Source organism: Trypanosoma equiperdum (genome assembly GCF_001457755.1).
Source record: "Trypanosoma equiperdum strain OVI genome assembly, contig: ctg_440, whole genome shotgun sequence".
NCBI classification, from domain to species: Eukaryota; Euglenozoa; class Kinetoplastea; order Trypanosomatida; family Trypanosomatidae; genus Trypanosoma; species Trypanosoma equiperdum.
Genome location: NW_027124355.1, coordinates 20,744 through 40,084, shown reverse-complemented (window position 1 = coordinate 40,084; position 19,341 = coordinate 20,744). Strand labels below are relative to the sequence as shown.

At 48.3% G+C, this 19,341-nt stretch overlaps 9 protein-coding genes and 1 pseudogene across 10 annotated transcripts; all 10 read right to left on the bottom strand.

The window, feature by feature from the left end:
- Positions 1–286: 286 nt before the first annotated feature.
- On the bottom strand, positions 287–1,387 carry TEOVI_000186100 (protein of unknown function (DUF3846)/TPR repeat, putative; the record flags this gene model as incomplete). The annotated part of the gene is made up of 1 exon (XM_067225029.1): positions 287–1,387. The coding sequence occupies one exon, from the start codon at positions 1,385–1,387 to the stop codon at positions 287–289; it is 1,101 nt and encodes a 366-aa protein (XP_067081130.1).
- Positions 1,388–2,195: 808 nt separating this feature from the next.
- TEOVI_000186000 (phytoene synthase, putative) lies at positions 2,196–3,857 on the bottom strand (the record flags this gene model as incomplete). Its single annotated transcript, XM_067225028.1, has 1 exon — positions 2,196–3,857. The coding sequence occupies one exon, from the start codon at positions 3,855–3,857 to the stop codon at positions 2,196–2,198; it is 1,662 nt and encodes a 553-aa protein (XP_067081129.1).
- A 1,064-nt stretch (positions 3,858–4,921) lies between these two features.
- Positions 4,922–6,670, bottom strand: TEOVI_000185900 (signal recognition particle receptor alpha subunit, putative; the record flags this gene model as incomplete). The annotated part of the gene is made up of 1 exon (XM_067225027.1): positions 4,922–6,670. One exon carries the CDS (start codon positions 6,668–6,670, stop codon positions 4,922–4,924), a length of 1,749 nt encoding a protein of 582 aa, XP_067081128.1.
- A 305-nt stretch (positions 6,671–6,975) lies between these two features.
- TEOVI_000185800 (Protein of unknown function (DUF2009), putative) lies at positions 6,976–8,331 on the bottom strand (the record flags this gene model as incomplete). Its single annotated transcript, XM_067225026.1, has 1 exon — positions 6,976–8,331. One exon carries the CDS (start codon positions 8,329–8,331, stop codon positions 6,976–6,978), a length of 1,356 nt encoding a protein of 451 aa, XP_067081127.1.
- Positions 8,332–9,550: 1,219 nt separating this feature from the next.
- TEOVI_000185700:pseudogene lies at positions 9,551–10,753 on the bottom strand (annotated as a pseudogene). The gene has a single exon. A coding segment is annotated over exon 1 (1,203 nt).
- Positions 10,754–12,608: 1,855 nt separating this feature from the next.
- TEOVI_000185600 (EF-hand domain pair, putative) lies at positions 12,609–12,920 on the bottom strand (the record flags this gene model as incomplete). Its single annotated transcript, XM_067225025.1, has 1 exon — positions 12,609–12,920. The coding sequence occupies one exon, from the start codon at positions 12,918–12,920 to the stop codon at positions 12,609–12,611; it is 312 nt and encodes a 103-aa protein (XP_067081126.1).
- Positions 12,921–13,121: 201 nt separating this feature from the next.
- Positions 13,122–13,484, bottom strand: TEOVI_000185500 (uncharacterized protein; the record flags this gene model as incomplete). Its single annotated transcript, XM_067225024.1, has 1 exon — positions 13,122–13,484. One exon carries the CDS (start codon positions 13,482–13,484, stop codon positions 13,122–13,124), a length of 363 nt encoding a protein of 120 aa, XP_067081125.1.
- Positions 13,485–13,684: 200 nt separating this feature from the next.
- TEOVI_000185400 (WD domain, G-beta repeat, putative) lies at positions 13,685–14,860 on the bottom strand (the record flags this gene model as incomplete). The annotated part of the gene is made up of 1 exon (XM_067225023.1): positions 13,685–14,860. The coding sequence occupies one exon, from the start codon at positions 14,858–14,860 to the stop codon at positions 13,685–13,687; it is 1,176 nt and encodes a 391-aa protein (XP_067081124.1).
- Positions 14,861–15,135: 275 nt separating this feature from the next.
- On the bottom strand, positions 15,136–15,729 carry TEOVI_000185300 (uncharacterized protein; the record flags this gene model as incomplete). Its single annotated transcript, XM_067225022.1, has 1 exon — positions 15,136–15,729. The coding sequence occupies one exon, from the start codon at positions 15,727–15,729 to the stop codon at positions 15,136–15,138; it is 594 nt and encodes a 197-aa protein (XP_067081123.1).
- A 488-nt stretch (positions 15,730–16,217) lies between these two features.
- TEOVI_000185200 (Protein of unknown function (DUF1619), putative) lies at positions 16,218–17,969 on the bottom strand (the record flags this gene model as incomplete). The annotated part of the gene is made up of 1 exon (XM_067225021.1): positions 16,218–17,969. One exon carries the CDS (start codon positions 17,967–17,969, stop codon positions 16,218–16,220), a length of 1,752 nt encoding a protein of 583 aa, XP_067081122.1.
- Positions 17,970–19,341: the final 1,372 nt, after the last annotated feature.

Below are 19,341 nucleotides of genomic sequence, written 5' to 3'. Positions count from 1 at the left end.
TCTTGGATCTTGGCCTTTACGTTCTCAATGGTGTCACTGGCTTCGACCTCCAGAGCAATGGTTTTACCGGTAAGAGTTTTCACGAAGATCTGCATTTTATCAATATAACAAACAGAAGTTGTCTTTTGTTGTGTTTTTTCGCTATTTTCTCTTATTTGTTAGCGGACATGGTTTTTTGTGTTAAAGGTGCATAATAAAGAATGTTTGTGGTGCAGTTTTTTCCAGTTTTTGTAGTATTTTTTTTTGTTAAATGTATAGTATCATAATACGTTATTTCTTTTTGTGATTAAGTTGAGGCGAACATCTTGGCATATTTATTCTTTTCCTCTTGCATTAACCTTTTCTTTCCCTCAACGATAGACTGACGGATTTGTGCTATATCTTGTGGTTGTCCGCCCAGCTTTTCATAGGCTTCGAGTGATTTCGCTGCTTCATCGTAGTCACGGCTCCCACAAAGGGCTTTCGTTAGATGGTGATGGGCTTTTAAATTCTTTGCATCGATTTGTAGCACTGCTCGGGCATCGTGGGCAGCATCATCATTCTTTCCCAGGCGATATAGACAAAGGCTTCGGTTCAGTAGGGCGCTCACACGGAGAGAAGTTACCTCAGCTTCGTTGGGGAGCAAATCTCTTCTGCCTTCAGTGAGGTCTGCACATTCGCTGTAGGCCTGAACAGCCGCCTTTATATCTCCTTCAGTAAAAAATTTGTTGCCTGCCTCTTTAGCTTCCTTAGCTTTGGAAACATCTACTTCACTTATGCATTTTGTTTCGCTTTCACGTTGCATGGTCAGAGAAGCCATCTGAGCCCTGTCGGAGGCATCGTACTTTGTGGTAGGTGGGCTGGCGAGAAGTTCGTTGTATGTCGAAAGTGAACAGTCAACACGGCCCCACTCATCAAGAGCTGGGTCATCATGGTTGGATAGGAGAAATGCGTCGCCTCGGATATCCCTCTGGGCGATTTTACTGGCACGACAGTTCAGTGGCAGATCTTTGAACCTCCCACTGTCATCAATGTAAAGTGATGTCCCGACGAACTTGTTGTCCCTCGCCGGCATTACTATCGGGACAATCTCAAATGATGTTTGCTCGAGGTACTCGGAGATGAGTTCGTTTTGTTGCTGCGCACTTACTTGAGGCGGGGCGGTATCATCTCCGCGATTCCCACTCTCACTTGCCTTCTGTACGAGATGTTTGGTCATCTCATTCTTTTGCTCCTGTGAAAGCAATTTTTGACGAAAATACTGTGTGATGGACCCACGGAACTCTTCATCGCTCCCTCCCGCAAACAGCAACTCCTTTGGCTCTCTAGTCTCCTCAACGGGAATGAAAACGTACTTAATAGGGCCCATGGTTGGTTCATGAAGCTCCGCGCTCTCACCGGTAGACATCACTTACCAAAAGGGACACTACAGGCTAGGGTTAGTAAAATTTTTGAGCAAAAATATGGAAAATAAAAGGATCAGCAGGACCATGTGAGTAAGGAGGCAACGTTCTACCAGTCCCAACGCCTCGTATATCGTCGTGTTGCCTGCTCCTAGACGCAAGTTAAAGGGGAGGCACACGTGCAGACACCACGCCGCGAACACCATAAGCCTCCAAAAGAACTTACTGCGGCCTGATAAATCAAGATGGAGTTCTCGCGTCGAAAAAGATACACTCGGCGATTCAAAGATACTCTCTCCACAACGGTTCGGGTTAGCACGCGCACAAACACAAAAAGGAACTCTGAAAAGCACCCCCACTTGGCCCCGTTATGAACGTAAGTCACTTCACGAAAAACTTCCCTCAGTTATAACTTCGAAGTCAGTCCGAACAAACTGAAGCACCGAGGAACATACCACAAAAAAGGTATCTGGGCACTAAGGAAGCCGCACGCATCAATTTCGCTACGCTTCGCGTTCATTTGGCACAAATACCTGTGCACCGCAAAGGTCCCGAGGTAAGTGAGCAACGGGTACGTGCACTCTTGCTTACTGGCAGCCGAAAATTCCTCCCAATCTGCGGTGAAACCAGGTGCGAAGGAGAATGGAAAAGACGACACATCCACCGTATAACGAGTGAAGCCTATAACAAAACATGAAGTTCACTCAAACAAGAAAACGTGCTCAAAACCAGCATTAAACCAACTGATTGAAAACACAGAATAACCTCAGCAGTGACACTTTTCTTAACTCAATCATTTCCCTCCTTCTCCCATCACTTCCGCCCGAATCCAGAAGCTATCTTGTAGTCAGAACCGCGATGGCCCCACGACGTTCCTATGAAAGGCAGCGGCGCGCTTTCAGCCACAAGGCGTTCGATGCTTTGATGCTTTTCCCACTCCCAGCGCTTTTTAACTCGGTACCATGCAAACCCCGCGTTTTCGACGTTATTGTCGGCAAACATAGCGCTAACATTGAAATCACGGCGCTGCAAGAAGCCCAAATAATAGTTAGCGTACGTGCACTCCATAACGATGGGCCACGCCGCGGGACTGCAGTGTGGCGCTAGTTGCTGAGCATGCAGCATCTCCGTCTTAACAATGCACATAACATCGTACAGAAGTCTCCGGACAGCACGATCCCTTGCCGCCAGCGATATGTTTCGCAGAAGAGCGAGGTTCACATGATTGTCCGCACAAAGATCAGCAGGGAGCATAGTGAAACCAATACGCGCATACTTCTTCCAGAACATCACACAGTGTTGTGTAAGACCAATGGCCCGTCCAATATGCTGCATTAAGTGCCCTGCGTTTTCGTCCTTTACTTGCGCAACTTCCAGAAGCGAGTTAAAGAAATAGCCATAATAACGATCAAAGTGGTCAAAAAGTTGTTTGACATTTCCTGGCTGCTGGATGACGCGCAACCTTGCTTCACTGAAACCGCGTACAAATGCCTTTGTCATGTGCGGGTTTTGCTCCACAACAGCTGCGAACGGGCGCAGCACGGGATGGGAGTCAGTGAACTGACCAGCAGGCATACTCCGCTTTTCCATGATTTGACTAACCGACTCCTTCCAAAACAAAAGTTTCATCCCGGCGCCCGTCGTTTTCACACCTCGCTGAGAATGTACGTCGAGCATTGTCCAACGAGCCTTGTTTAAGTACATCGCCAGAAGCCACATAGCATAGTAATTGCGCCGTAATCTCTGCTCTGGGAAAGCCAACTCGCCAATACGAAAATGGTAGAGGTCGTGCTCCTGCAGCTCTTCTTCCATCTTCAAATAATCTTCCTCAGATGCGTGGAGGGTCGAAGAAGCCCGCTCCGCTTTGTCTGATGTGGCTGTGGTGATGCGCCTCCACATCTCCTCCTTTGAAAGGGCATTTCGGGGGACGGCACGATAGTAGTCTTCGGCCTCCTTCGCACGCGATTGCCCCTCGGGACCTCCAAGATCGCGTGCAGAATTCGTCGTCTCATTCCGAGCAAGGGTTGCCGGGTAGTTCGCGGCCGCCTCCCGTGGCAACGAAGTGACCCTACGGGGGAGTGACGATGAAGAGGCCATCCCTGCAGTCGCATGGCCAACGCCGTCATGTCCACCTTTCGGCGTTGCCGATGATCCCGATGTCGATACAACATTCCGTGGCGACGGAAGTTTCCCGGTTTTGGCAATCTCGGCCATGTGCTGCGCTTTCACAGCCTGGATAGTGGGATCTGCCTCACCACAAGGAAACACTTTGGAGCCGCCCACACGTTTCCCTTGGTCCTCACCCCCTGCTTTAACAAACGCGGAAATAGACCCGCCATACTCGCCAAAGCCCCGCAACTCTGCACTGATGCCATCATCGTCCGGCAGGCGGATGCCACCACCACCACCACCAAACAACCTTGCGGTTGACCTCAGAGCCACTCCACGCCCAAGCAAGAAAGAACGGCGCAACATCAAGAGCAGTGACAAACCGCAGCGGCACCGGACAATTACCTAATTCCCAGCCAAGCATTCACCAGTGAATAATTGGAACGTAAAATGCGGGGGGGGGGGGAAGAGAACACATGAAACACCTAGAAAGCAAACCGGAGACGGAGGTGAAGCAGACAGCCTGTTTAGGTACACAGTTACTTGACACTTTCATATAGCCAGCACAGGATTTTCATACCTTGCTTCCTATCGTAATGGACGTAAGCACACGCGAGGCCCGAGAAAGCCATCCCACGAACAGCTGGTGGCCTTTATCGACCTCATATACTCATAGAGCGTGCCCAGTGGAGTAGCCAACATCGCCGAGGGGGTCGGCCACAGAACCAGGCGCCACCGTGGGGTAAGTTGTCCAGCTAAGCCTACACACACCAATTCAAAAGAGAATTTACGAGGCCACTCCTCTGCCCCAGAACGGTGGAGCAACATTAAGTGCACATTAACGGAATATCCACTTCACCCACTAAGGAAATGGCACGTATCAGTTGCTTCCATATACCTGTAACGGTTTGATGCGTTCCCGCTGCGTTTTGCGCCAGTTGGTGGCGCCTTCCGACGATTTCGGGGGTTGGGACTCCTGGGGCAACCACGACTTGCTTACCTTCGTCTACCATCCAGGGAGTTATTCCGTACGGGTAGTTCGCTCGGCTTTCGAAGATGCAAGATACGTCGCCTCTGCGGACAGGAGCGGGTCGTGGGAAGTAACTCTATACGGGTGGGATTTAGAGCCATTCAGTACCACACACACACACACACACACAATTACCCTCCCCTTGTCGATGATTACAACAAGGGGAAAACCGGAAGAAACACGGTAAGATAGAATTGTTGTAGAAGGAACAACCAGCAGTACGATTCAGAGTGGAAACCACAAAAATTTACCCAAACCAAGGTTATTAAACGGATATGACTGGGTTAGCAACCGTACGAGTTCATGCTGCTTCCCCCTTCCAGGCCTCTGTGTTGTCAATAGATCCGTAGTGCGCATACATAGTTGTAGCTGCTCGGAGTTGTGTGCCGACCGGCTTTCTCTACGCCATTAAAGCGCTGACAACAACATCTGGCTCCATTACTTTCAAATCCTGGTAAGTTTGCCCTGCCCCAACGAAAACAATCGGCTGACCCAGTTCGTATACCATCGAGACGGCGGCACCCACCTTATCGTCGATGGTGTCAAACTTTGTAAGTACAATCCCATCAATGCCACGTGGCACGCTTCCAACAGGCACAAAATCAACAAGACACTGATTAAAGCGCCGAAGCTGGTCCACACCAGTGTTTCCCACCAGAGCCTCGCCAACAAACAGAACCAGATCAGGCTGGTTATCATGAATGAGTTTCGCAAGAGCACGCATGCGAGACTCGTGATCTTGCATCCTTCCCGCGGTGTCGATCATCACCACATCGCAGCCATCACGAGTAGCTCGTGATATAGCCGCCGCTGCAACTGCAGATGGGTCAGTCCCATACCCCATTTGGAAGACGTCCACGCCCAGGCAGCGCCCATGTACCTCCAATTGCTCCACTGCACCGTGGCGAAACGTGTCACCTGCAGCGATCATGACAGTGTGGCCATTCTGCTGGAGCCAGTATGTTATCTTGGCAAGGGTTGTTGACTTACCGACGCCATTTACACCGCAGAGCACAATGGAGTATGGCTTATTTCGCCCCCTCGATGATGCTACCGCACGCAGGATGTTTATCTCATGTTTTGGCTGAAGTATGCGACGGAGTGCAGAGATCATGGCGGCTTCAATGCATTGATGCAGGGACTCAAAGGTTCCAAGAACCTTTCCGGTCAGCGACGCTTCTACAGACTTGCATACGTGCTCAGCCACCTCCACAGCAACATTTTTGGTAATAAGTTTCTCACGTAGGCCGGGTATGACATTGTTAAAGTCTTGACTGTCCAATTCACGTCGACCAACATAAGAACGAAGCCAATTGGCCAGGAGACCCCTTTGCTGACCCTCCCACTCCTTCTCCCGTACCGGAGCCACACTGCCATTAGGTAACCGTTTGATAAAGGCCGCTCTCTGCAACGCAGTCTGTACTTCAAGTTCTTCTTCGGTTGGTCTGGTTCCCTGCCCCCGCTGCTCTTCCACAGCGCTGTCGGCCGATGGTTCATCCCAGCGGGTGGCGCGCTTCACCTGCTTGCTTCGTTTCTGGGAGGTTGCAGTTGTAGACTTGGATCCAGCTAGTTTCTTACCTTTTCGACCAATAACATGGCCGCTTTTGGTAACGAATGTATCAGGCCCTTGATAGGCCCCTGAGGCGGCACCGGCAGCACTGCACTCACCTTCACCTTGCGGCTCCCTGTCTGCTGCATCTTCCAACAAATCCTCATCCTCCTCTTCCCCCTCGGTGTCACCGTTACTAATTTGATCGCCGCCACCCAATGCATCAACACCAGGAACACCGGCATCAAGCATCGAAAGAGTCTCCGCGTATTCAGCTGAAAAGTCGTATTCCACAAGCACATTGTCTCGCACCCGTCCGTACTTCTTGACAAAACACCTAGCAATGGTCCGTAGAAAGGCACACATCTGCGGGTACGAAACAAACTTCGGGTGTATTGCCACAACAAAGAAATGTGCATCGTTTTCCAACATCCAATGAACTTTGTAATCACCAATTACGGTCTCGTGCATACCAGCGCGATCCTCAAGAAGAAACTCCTGGATGACCTGATTAATTATTGAGCATTTTCTAGAAACATCTGAACTTCGCTCCCACAGCACAATCCCCCCATTACTAACTATCGAAAGCGTGTCGATCATCCCCTACCTAGAAATATTGATAAAAGCGCTTCTCAAAACCAAGAACTTCGATCAAACGAAGGGCAACCAACCAGTAAAAGGGGTGGAAAAGGGTAAATATGAAGAATAAACGAACCGTAAAGACCACATGCCAACATCAAGATCTGTAAAACCCTTTGTGCACTTATGCTTGAGTTGCATGAAGGAGTTCCCTCTACTTCCACCCGGTCCAAGCATTGGCTCCCCACTGTCAGCACATCCCCTTCTTCAAAAAAAGGAATATATTTTTTGCTGGAACAGCGGATCCACAGACCACGCGTGCTGATTTAGTCAAATCCATTGAAGCCTGTTAAGACAAACGCGTCATAGAACGACTTTTTATGCAGTTGGTGACACCAATTCCATGCTGAGGTTAGTCTCCCATCGATGCAGTTCCCTCCATCGTCGCCCGAGCCGTCAAAAGCGTGCCGGAAAAAATCTGATAGTATCGTCATTCGAAGTTCAGGGAAGGAGCTGTACTTAGAACGCAGAAAGTTACGGACACCCGGATGTTCCTCTTTGGCATCGGGGGAAAATATTTTCTCAAGCGCCATCATGACATGCATTATAGGCTGCACTATACGGGGAATCACGGTATACTTGTCGATAAACACCAGGGGGTTAGGGACATCCCGATCTCCTAGGTGAATAACCTTAATCCCAATCCAACGACCCAGCTGATGTTCTGTCTCATTCACAACCCTTGACATACGAGCGTAACTTTTACGCGCATGACACAACCGATGATACCCCTGCCCAGTATTCACGAGGGAGTATTGCCCACTCCCGTCGATGAGCATATCGTCCTCTGATACCTGCCAAAACTCAAAGATGCTCTGCTGCACCTTTATCCACAGGGAAAGAGACTCGATTACGTAGGCACATTGAACACTGTGTTCGTGTGTAAGCAACGATCCATCAACGCCTTGCTGAATAGCCAGATTGTATTTACAGTTTTTGTCTAATGGACAAAACTCTTCACTAATTATATTACGCATCCACACTAGGGGCCGAATATTACTTTCGAGGAACTGATGAACATCGTCAATGGAACGCAGACAACGCTCAACAGTTGAGCTCTCGGCACCTCCATAACGTCCCAGGAGTCGGTCAAAGGCGGTGACCTTGTTCTTATCGAAAGAATTCAAATATTCCCCAAGGTCAGGATCTCTCAGCATCGCTTCGGCTCCAACACGTTGCAATTCCCCTCCAACCGTCTTCACAGGAATTATGAGACTGTGGCATATCTCTAGCCGCTGTTGGACCGTTGGCTTCCGCAGGTCCTGGAGGAGCATGGTTAACTTCCCGAATTCACTTCTATTGCTGAAGGGGTTTAGCCGCTTGTGGCGCCGAAATATCTCGAAGAGTGAGGGAAGTATCTTCAGCGTCATCTGCGTGGAGGCTCTGCCACTTGCAATTCCCTCCTTCATCTCACGTGGAACTCTGCCGGAGGCAACGTACAGACCCAATACTGTATCGAAGAGCTCGCGGATGCAGCGGCACATTCGGTCATCGCGGGCACTCAGTCGACGTATATCGTCGACGTCGTCGGTGTACTCGCTAACATTTAACGCAGCAATGAGAAGTTGTAACTCCTCACGCTCTTCGTCACTTAGACGAAGTAAGACACTCTCGTAGCGCATTTGCTGGCGGAAGTTCGCACGATTTGTCTGGACAAGTGGTGCAACAAAGACTAACCACTAACCCAAGGAAAGCATACAACGAGGAATATTAGTGGGTCAATATCAATGTATAGCAAACTGGAAAAGGGGGGGGAAACGCAACGGGGCATCAATTAGATTCACGCGAAGTAGAAGCATTCGCTACCAATTTACATGATTTAACAACGTCAAACTTCAAAAATTAAAGGTCGAGACTAGCACAGAGAAGCAACAGGCGCCTTGACCGGAGCAAAGAGCACGGCAGCAGCAACGAAGTTAGGTTAGTGGACCCTCCCTGGGTCGGCTATACACACTGAAACTTTCTTGGAGGGGAAAAGGAGGGGAGGGGGGGGACCCGCGCACTTCGAACGGCAACAACACGCATCAAAAATCAAAAAGGGACTCAGGTCGCATCAGTTGTAGAAACACCTCACATCAGCCGCCTCATTCAAGCACGAAGCCAATGGCCCGATAACTAATCAATAATCCATTACGGTTGTGCCCCCGTAGCGTCTGACACCAAGTGCCTTTCCCAACACAGCGGTACCATAAATGAAGCAGCCCCCCACCACATCACTGAGGGATGCAATACAAATCGCCCAAGTGTCGTCGAGCACATACCCTACAACATTACACTTCCAACAGAGCCACGCCAAACGGTGGCGACGGCGGCACATTCGACTAATTTCCCAAAGGGACCTACGGCCACATTTGGTATAAACACTGGAAACACCGACAGCTCAAACATTTCCATATGAACAGATCCACATTCATGCTGCGGTGGTGCGGAACAGAAGATTGTAATTATATTTTTCCGCACACACAGAAACATTCCTCGTCTTCACCTCAGACGAGGCCGCAAACACTCCATCTTCGATATCCCAAGAGTAATGCCCCTTTTCAGCGTTGCCCAGCGGTATCACTACCGAACCCCGAGAATCCGCGAAGGAATACTAAAGCAACAGTTCAGCAGTGCTATTCCATTGGCACTAAATTGGTGCTGCATCCCCCTCCCTTAAAATACACGTGAGCCCTCCGTGTCTGTCTTACCCTCAAAAAGGCAAGACAAAGCAGATATTAGAACGACCGAAGAGAGGTGTTCAGCGACCCAAAGCGGCGCAACATGCAAAAAGAGTACCCTTAGGGACGTAAAAAGCAAACACTCAAAAACGTTCGAGTGGGCGCGCAGCAAACATGTTAGTCAAGACAGGGGTATGTCCTCGCAAGGTTTGAGAACCACTCCGCGCTGCATTGCCTTAAAGCGACGTAAGGCCAGGGTGCAAACTTCCGGATATCGTTTGAGATTAGAAGATATCTTCCACTCCGTTGGACCATGGGCAGAGTTGCATACAAGGCTGCATCCATTGAAAAGTATCTCCATCATGTGGCACAAACCGCAAAAGCGGCAGCCTTTACTTGCAAACCTTCTTGCCGCAGAGTAGCGAGAATGGTATTTGGAGACGCACTGCTGCCTTTTTTCAGCCGCCACCTGGTCATCAGTTTCAGTGGACGTTTCCCCTTTTGTTACGTCATCAGCATTCCTTGCTCGCTTCCGGGTGTGGGAAGGCTCTGTAGCCATGGGATTCGCGACATCGGCTGTAGCGGCAGTGTCAACGCCTGTGGTTTCACCTTTCTGGGTGGCACTACCCTTGAGAGTCAACGTCCCAGAGGGGCACGAGTGGCGAGGACAGACCGACGACAGAACGAATTGGCAGATATGCGGGAACGCATAGGGCGTACTTCCGCAGGCCTGATCCAAACACTTCACCATTTTAATTGTATTGACCGCAACGGAACTCAAATTCTTCTCAGCCATGCCCAGCAAATCTCCGAGAATTGCGTATTCGGGTGACCTTACGTACGCCATATAGCTCATTGCTGTCCTCGTAATCACCTTTTGGTTCTCCGGGGTCATTCCCTTCCAGTTCAAGAGTAACTTTCGAAGTGAGAACAGCTCGTACAAGACGTAGATCTCCGGGTATTTTCCATACTCAAGACCAATGACCTTCTTCTTCTGCAGATCCGTGAAATTCTCACGGAACTTCTGGAGGGTGACAAGTAGTGCTTCGTTTGAACTGTCAAGGAAGAACACACGCAACAGTACCTCTAAAGAAGAAAGAAACGCCGTCAACTCGTGCTCCGTTCCAAATGAGTGGGGCACGTTGCGACTGGCTCCCGTCCTCCCGCATTTCGCCACTTCGTCCACCAGTAAGTTAGCGTCGCAGTCGATCTTCCTTAAAAATGCAGATTGATTCCCCTGGCTTCCAATGAGGCCACATCGCCGCCGGGCCTCTTGCTCCCAATGGTGAAAGTCGTATGAGTCAACTGATGTTGGCACCACATACCCATTCTGTCTTTGTCTGATTGCTTCCTTCATACAGTAAGCACCGAGCGATGACTCCATCCCCGTAAGAGAGGGTCACACTAGCCACACGCAACAGCAACTCAAAAGGAGGCGCAGGAGAGTGAGCAAACAGAAATAAGGTAGGGGTGAATAGAGATATCTAAACCCTTCTATGATGTTTTCAACCTAATGAAAAAAAGAGTGTCACCTCCTATAAGTTGGATATACAAAGCATGCGTATAAGGTTTCGAAAAAAGTAAGTTGTTTGGGAAGATGAAGAAGGACTTCATGCGGCGCATTCGTTCAAACCGCAGGAAAAGCTATCGCTTCCCGGCTGGGTGAGAAATGTGCCACAAAGCAGCCAAACGCTAACAAACGTACTGATCTGCATGTGTCAGTTCCTCAATTCATCAGCCATACCACGCGCATGGGGAAAGGCAACGTTGGCTCGAGGTGCTGGGCTATTTCGCTGTCTCTCATTTTACAGAGCTAGGGGACCCACACTAAACCCGCTCCAAGAAAGGGAGAGAATCTCTACGAACAGTTGGGAATACCTCTGCACGGTGGTAAGAAAGCTGTTTGGTGCACATGAATGCAAACACGGCTAGAACAGAGAAATTGATCATGTAGCACAAAAAACAACAAAAGCCGCCTGCAACACGGAAAATACACGGACACTAGGCGTGAGCCTGGTGCTAGTCTGCAAAGCACACGAGCAAAACAACTGGATGCAGACGCCACTGGTAAAATAAACCCTCAGTTAGATCGCGCATACGTCTTAGCCATGCTTTCAACATAAGTCATTAGCGCTTGCGCCAACACCATAGTAAACCTAGTCGGACCATTTTGACGCTGACACGACCCCATAGGAAGGCACAAAGCAACCCTCTTACAGTTTAGATGTTATTGTGACGATAGTCCCCCCCCCCTCCGGAGCTGCAAGTGCGGTATGGGCAGTTGGAGAGCAGACTTCACAATAATTACGTAAAACACATACCCAAATGTGCACCGAACTCCAACACATAGTTAACACAACCCCATGTGCACAAGTGCTTTAAATCTGTGAGGACTAATGCTTGAGTATTGTTGCCCATTCATGGATGCGCCCACCCGACGGGGCACACGGCTGTGCTCCGCAACGCCGTTTCTATGGTACCACCACTGCGCAAAGTTGTGGTATCAGAGAGCATGTATTCCTCTGTAGGCTACAACGATCTCCCGAAGTCTGAAGCACTAAAGCAAAAGGCATACTTGGGACTACTGATAAATAGAAGCACTCAATAAGTTGCCCTAAACGAGTAACAAATCATGAAAAACGCGGCACGACACAGCCGGTGACGTCCACCAGAACCGCGCAAATGCCTCGGACGAGACGATCTTTTGCACGTAACGACGCGTCACATTGTCTAATAACCTTCTTTAGAAAAGTGTCCACCAACTAGAAAGGGAAGAAAACTTCGTTTACACCAGGCCATATAAAACGCTCACCGCAAATGAAAAATTACCTTTTTGCAACTAGGAAGGGTGACATTAAAGCGGAAGACGGTCTCTTTTCACCAGTGGCCCATTCAGAGGCTGAAGTACTTCCTTTAAAAAGAAAAAGGAAAAAGAGAACTGTCCGATCGGCAGACTCCCTCTAGTTTGCTAAACAGAAAACTTTTCTTCTTTCCTCCTTGCAGGTGTCTTTGTACATAAATACATAGTTACGAATATCTTTATTTGAATACGAACTCCTTCGATTCTACAGCTTCTTGTCAACATTTTCCTTCCTCTTCCCAGCTCTTTTTTTCTTTTTGTTTCATTTGCTTAGATATGTTCATCTTCACTTTGCCGTATATTTTTCCCCTGTATACATACCCTGGAAACTCCCCTGAACAGGTAAAGAAGTTGAATATCTTCGCTGACTTCATTTCAGTTATCGCTGAGCAAAGCTGAGCATGAGGCAGCAAAACTCATCGTACGACATGAAATTTTCGTCGCTCTTCGCAAACTTCTTCATTTCGCTCTCTATCTCAGCGTCAGTTGGTTCAAGGCCATAATGCTCGAGTCCTTTGTAGAATTTCTTTACTTCCCCAATGGGTAGATAGCCAGTGCGCTCCACGTCCAGTGAGTCGAACAGTTCTTGGAGCTTGTTATCCGTAATCGCTAGGCCCCCAATGTTGTTTTCAATCTCCTCAACAGTGAGGTGGCGATTATTGTTGTGTCCAGGAATGAGACTTTGTTGCATCTTGAATGTTTGCTTTGGAAGAGTTTGAGTCGCTTGTGTGTGCTCGTAACTTCTTTTCGGGTGAAACCTTCTTTATTTAAATGTGGGGAGAAAGGTGGAGAAAACACAGGGCATCAGCAAGCACGAAAAAATACATCAAACGCTAATGCAAACAAAAAAATCAAAGAAGGGGAATGGGGAAGGAGAAATAAGAACATAACTTTAACCCTCTGGCAGAAGCGCAGCTGCACGTTGTTCCAGCAATTTCGTCCGCGCTTCAACAGCCCTCAGTTCCTCTTTTGTCAGCATGTCTTTCCGCTGGCATTCGTTGAACTTGGCCAACTCCTTTGCGCGAAGCGTTTCGTCTAGTAACAACATTTTCGCATGATCCAACTTTGCCTTTGCTTCCATTGCCAATCGGTTCCTTACCAGGCGCCTAAACAAGCCTACCTTTGTTTCGTAGCATCTTAACACAGCATCAGACCTTATGTCGGTGGGGCAAATACCAAGAACGTCAAATGCATTTTGGGATGCAATGATGCGCCGAGCTTCAACCTCTACTTCATCTGCCAACACAAGTGACATTGTTCTTTTTTTTTTCGAAAAAAACAAGTAGAGAGAAGAGATGAAAAAGGGGTCAAGAAGTGGGAAAAAGAATCGATGAACTCGAGCTTTAATATTATTGTATAAGCAAACTTGTTCCGTGATATACATGCTCCTTCGTCGCCCATTACTTCACCACAAACAAATTCACGGAAATGGTAGGTCAGAACATCGCAAACCTGTCACTGACAGTCGGAATGGCTGCGGACTACATCCATGGATACAAGAGCCCCGAGATGCAGCTGCAGCTTTTTGGTATAGGTGCACTTAAATGTCTCAGGGTTAACAACCCACTGAACAACTGTGCCATCGGTAGCACATGCAACAACGATAATAGCCGAAGATTCAGGTGGCGATGCGAGAACACAGACAGAAGTAAAAGTATTCATAAAGGTCATACAGTGCCTCCGGACGATAAACGTTTCACATACGAACACCCTCTTTAGCTGACACACGGATGAGACACTAAGCGTCTCGTCCTCACCCGCACTGACAATCCACTGAGAGTCGTTAGAGAATCGCAAGGCTGTGAGAACTGAATGATGTGCATCATCAATCCGTCCGATCTGCTCTAAACGAACAGCTCCTACCGCATGGTTAGACGCTATACCACTAATCTGGGGTTTATATAAACAGATTGTCGGGGTATCACGTGCAATACCTATGAGCCCAGTTCTCCACGACACCTCAAAAGCATGAATGTCCTGTCCGTGGAAAAAGTCTATTCTTGATAGCAAGGTGCCAACTAGAGGATCCCAGTGCAGAACTAGTCCATCGTCACCGGTACTAAACAACTCTAATCCGCGGCCGTCCATTATTGTAAACTTAACAAAACGAACCCAATCTGTGTGACCAGCAAGGTAATGCACTGGGTTCATATCGCGTGACCATACCGTAACAATTGCATTTGCTCCACCTGTGGCCAAACAGCTTCCATCAGGTGTAACCGCAATACCGAGAATGCTATTAGTGTACTCGCTTAAGGTATAAATTTTCTCCAACTCCAACTTGCAGGAAAACATCGCCACACCAGCACTATAACCAACAACTACATTATTTCCAGTTGTAGCAACACCAAATATCTCCCCCGTATCAGGAACGGAAGATAAATTTTGCCGTTCTAGTGTGCAACCCTCGCATGATATTCCCTGAACGGCATCACGCGAAGCGACAACGAGAACCTCAGAAGATACCATAAACTGTGCAGCCAATGCTGCACAGTAATGATTCAATCGGCCTTGCAGCACCAACGAACCTACGAGCTGTGCTGCACATTTTTTGCTAATTTTTCCCCCAATATGTGTAACCGACCCGCTTCGTAAAGTGTATTTGTTAATCGTGTCGAGAAAATCTAGCATATGATTGCATCAGCCCCTATCCTCTTCTCGATTTTTTTTTTTAAAATCCTCCTTCTTACAAACCGGTTGCCAAAAGCTTATAAGTTATTCCACAGAAGAAAACGGAAAGGAAAGACATTATACACAAATACATAGATACCGCAGCGATTTTCGCAAATTCATATCTGGAACTCTCATCATCAACACGTCAGATGCATCATTCTTTTTCCACCTTCCGGGGAAAAGCGTGTGCACCAAAAAACCTGTTGTCTACACATTTGAAAACAAAGGAATTTTCAGCGCCAAAAGAAAAGCCTTTTCGCTAAGGGTTTCGACTCTGTAGTTCTTCCAGAAGCAAGAGATACGCTATCTGAAGGAACTTGAACTCCCATTATTTTTCTCTCCTGCAACGCAACGTAAGGTTTATACCTAAAATTAGTTCCGTCTATGCTTGGCATATTGAATTGCCTTATAACAGATTCATCTGTCACCTTCCACCCGTACAAAGGGCACGGTTCCCCGGTTAAGTATGGATGCACGCTTGGGTTTGGGGGTTTGCCTCCCCGAAAGTAAAGCTTCACACCACTCTTATGCCAAACGCCTTGAATCATCATCCCCAAAACTCGCGGCACGTGGCTGGGGCTCCTTTTGAGATTTCCGCGGAGTCTGGAAAGCGGGTGAGTGCGGTGGAGACCGATTCCATAGCCAGTACCGTCCGCACCATTATCCATCCACTCGGGCCAACTATTTTTGCGGTACCGCTGGCCCACAGAATCGTGTCGTCCCCTGTCTTGATCATATGGAGTGTCGTGAAATGGTTTCACAAATGGGTAGACACTAGGGGCATTGTGATAAACGCCGCGGCGGCGCGCACAACTACAGCGTAGCATTTCTAATGTGGTTACTTACAAATCAGTATTTGGACATATATATATGTATATATGCATCCATGTTATATGAACATATATAATTTTTGCTCGGTAAAGTGTACCGGTAGGCAGGCATGCGGATGAGAAAGATCACGCAAAAAAGTAGAAATCGACGATATCATTCACCAATATTGTGATGGTAAAATCATCATCAGTTGCGCAGATCTTCGCAAAATGGGAAATATATTCAAATCAGCCCATGTTTATCTTCATATCACATATGTATTACCAAATAGCCATTGTTATTTAGTATAAGTAACAATAACGCGCGACTCCGCAAAAAGGAAAGAAAATAAACACTCAATCTCACTTTGTCTTGTTTTCGAATATAATATTACAGGGCAAAACAAATAAAAAATAAAATGATAACAATAACGACGTTTCAGCTTTATGTGGACGAGCGATATCGTTAATAGTTCGCTGAATAGATTTAGTGCAACTCACCATTGTCATTTAAAGGGGTGAAAAACTGAATCGTCTAAACGCGGGAAAATCGATGGAGAAACCACTTTGCGACCAACAATCGGGTTTGTAAGCCGGTCTAGCCTAGTGAAAGACACCGAAAACCGAAATCTTTGGGTAGAAGTGGCGTTAATTGTAAAATCAGTAACATTACGGATCATCCAAGAGCCAATAATGGGGTCCACAAAGGCACCTACAATCACGTCTTGAGGATTGCCCACAGCACCGACCTGGGATATCACAAAACTGTAGTTCAGCCCCACGTAAACATTCCGGCACCTCCTTTCGATGAGATCATAGGGTTCAGGTACGATGTCATCAAAATCCAATCCCCTAAGTGGCAACCAGCTTGACGTGTCGTTAGTGTGTGCGTCTGCAGTTTTTGCTATGTGGTCGATTGGATTCGTATCATCGAAGTCGCGTAGTGTTAAGGTATCAATACCCAAAATGCTGCGTAAAAGCTTGCCCGTTCCGTTCTGACGACATATGTCCCGTAACTCCCTCTCAGACATTTGAACTGTGCAACCACCACCTATCACACTGTGTAAAAATCCAACTTTCCTATACCTACGGTTAAAGCAAGAGGCCCCGGTCCCCGGGACAGAAAATCCTGAAACCCTCTCAGCGATACCAACCTTACCACCTTCCTCGACGAGTGCACCCGCCCGTATCCGGGAACCACACAAGTACCCAATATTTCCTGAAAAATAGTTAAGAGGGGGGCGGGTACCTGCCTTGAAAAACTCCATCTGAAACAGCAAGGAAACAATAGCATTCGTATTCAAGTGGCGAGTATACAACCGCGACGTTGCATTTACTATAAACAAGTTTGCTCCTTCAGAACTGTACAGAATAGAATGCCGAGCTCGGACGACAGCCCTTTCGCATATGCCATTCTTAACCGCGCTATTCAACTCCCGTGGAAGACTCGATTCGGGACCGATGTCGGCTAGGATTTCACCCGTCACATCATCAATAACCTGGAGAATTATGGGAATAAGCCCCCTGGGGTTTGTATTCCCTTCACTCCCCAAAAGCAAGTCCGCAAACGACGTCGTTGGGAAATGAGCACAAATTCTTTCTCCGGAATAAATACATGTTGTAGAATCTATCGGTTTCATAAAACGGATCTGCTTTGAATTTGGCACGCAGTACCCATCCCAACTGGAGGAGGGAATGCTAAGAAAGCCGGCATTTCTTAACCCATGCACCGAGTCAGATGACTCCGTCTTTTTGAAAGCGTTCACTATACCATTCACCTCGTATGACTTCGGGTTGCTAGAGCCAAGACGATTGCGACGGTGTGCCCCAAAAGGGTTCGAAACCTTTTCTGGAAGGGTGAAAAAGGGGCTCATGTCGCCCACGTTGTTTGACTTAATGATACACAAAGCACGGTGCCCAATAATAGATTTATTAATATAGCCCCTTTCTCCCACAGTAGTCTTTGTGGGGGTGAAACTTTGTTGGCAACGTTCCAGCGTATGGTTGGTCCAACCTTCCCTCAAACAAAAGTGGAACTTGTTTCGCTCGCTTGCACTACAGTCATCATCGCAACAACAATTTGGGTCACACGACCCCCAAGTGTCATCACAGGCACACCTTCCAAGGTAGGGAGACGAAAGCACGCGCGCGGGTGGCTGTTTCAACGGTACATCATCCCATTGGATCGGATACGTCACAGGCCTTTCCGCGACCGCGCAAAGGATAGTAGATACTGCAGCAACATACACGCGGATCATAACTTCAGGAAAGGCTGGAAAGAATATATATTATAATTAAGTCTCCTCTAGCGATTAAGTGAATACAAGTGAGGACCGAAAACAGTGGTGGACAATAGGAGGTGTAAATGACAAAAAAGCGGATGCTCACAACAACCTCACCAAGCACGAACGACAACAAACGGAATACTCGGGACTATTGCTATGAACGGAAACTGGAAGAAAGTAATGAAAACGCAACACCAGCAACGCGAACGACCCACAAACACCGAGCCCTTCCTCGGGGCGCCCCAACGCCGGGCTGCACATTTTCTCCCACCAGCCTACCAACCCATCCCCGGAGAAACCTCCCGCACGTGGACCATCGCTGCCGCACACCCTTCAGGGAGGAAGCCCCACCACCATACCTCTGAGCCTCGCCAGAGCAGGGGAACCTGATCCAGTAAGTCCCCCGCCCACTCACACATAGGTGCCACCGGCGCGATAAACCTACGAACTTTTACGCCGGTGGCACCAGAATCCACAGAAAAGACAAAATGGTTAACACCGCGCCGCGCCCTCACTACATTACCGGCCCCAGCGCCCCTTCCGTCCGACCTTCACTACAGAAACCAACGGTAAAAACGTGGCCACGGTTCGCGCGAGCACACCATCCTCCTTCCCAAAAGCCTTACCCCTTGATGCAAAGGTAGCACCGCGAACGAGGCAGTGAAATGCAACCGGAACAACGAAGAGCAGCAAAGAACTGCAGGCAGCGTCCCAACCAACCCAAACGGTCTCGGCAAGTGACATCTGTCCAACGCTCAAGTGCCAATAACCCCCACCGCAGCCGGGACCCGGTTGACGCGCGGGGTGACCGAAAAAAAAAAACACGGCGACTGCCCTATAAACTGAAATCTAGATGCCATATTCCATTCTAATCTCAGCGGCTACGGCTGCGCGCAGAAAACAACTTTCTAGCGACGCCACGCCGAACGGTGGCAACGCAGGAGGGAATTCACCGTAGCAACGACTTGGGCACCACGACCCACAGGATCAAGCAGCGCGACACCATCGGGTAGCCTTAACTTCGTTCAATTTTCGATATCTGTGTAATTGCGGGCCGCCTTCCATCTTCTTCCCCTTGGTATTCTTTTTGTTTTCGAGGTGCGGCAGACGGCCTTCAGCTCTAGCAAAGCAGAGTCTGCTTCCAGGACGTGCTTGAACCCTACGGGTAAGCTGAAGCTGCAGGAGCCCATTTACACTACCTTGGGTCGGTGCTAGGGAGAACCCCTCAAAGAAGAATCTTTCTTAGTATGATTGCGCGGGTCACGCTACGCAGGTCAAAGTCCGCAAGAACACAGCCAAGTCCCAAGGGGGGGAACAACATAAAAACTCGTTAAAAATAATATTT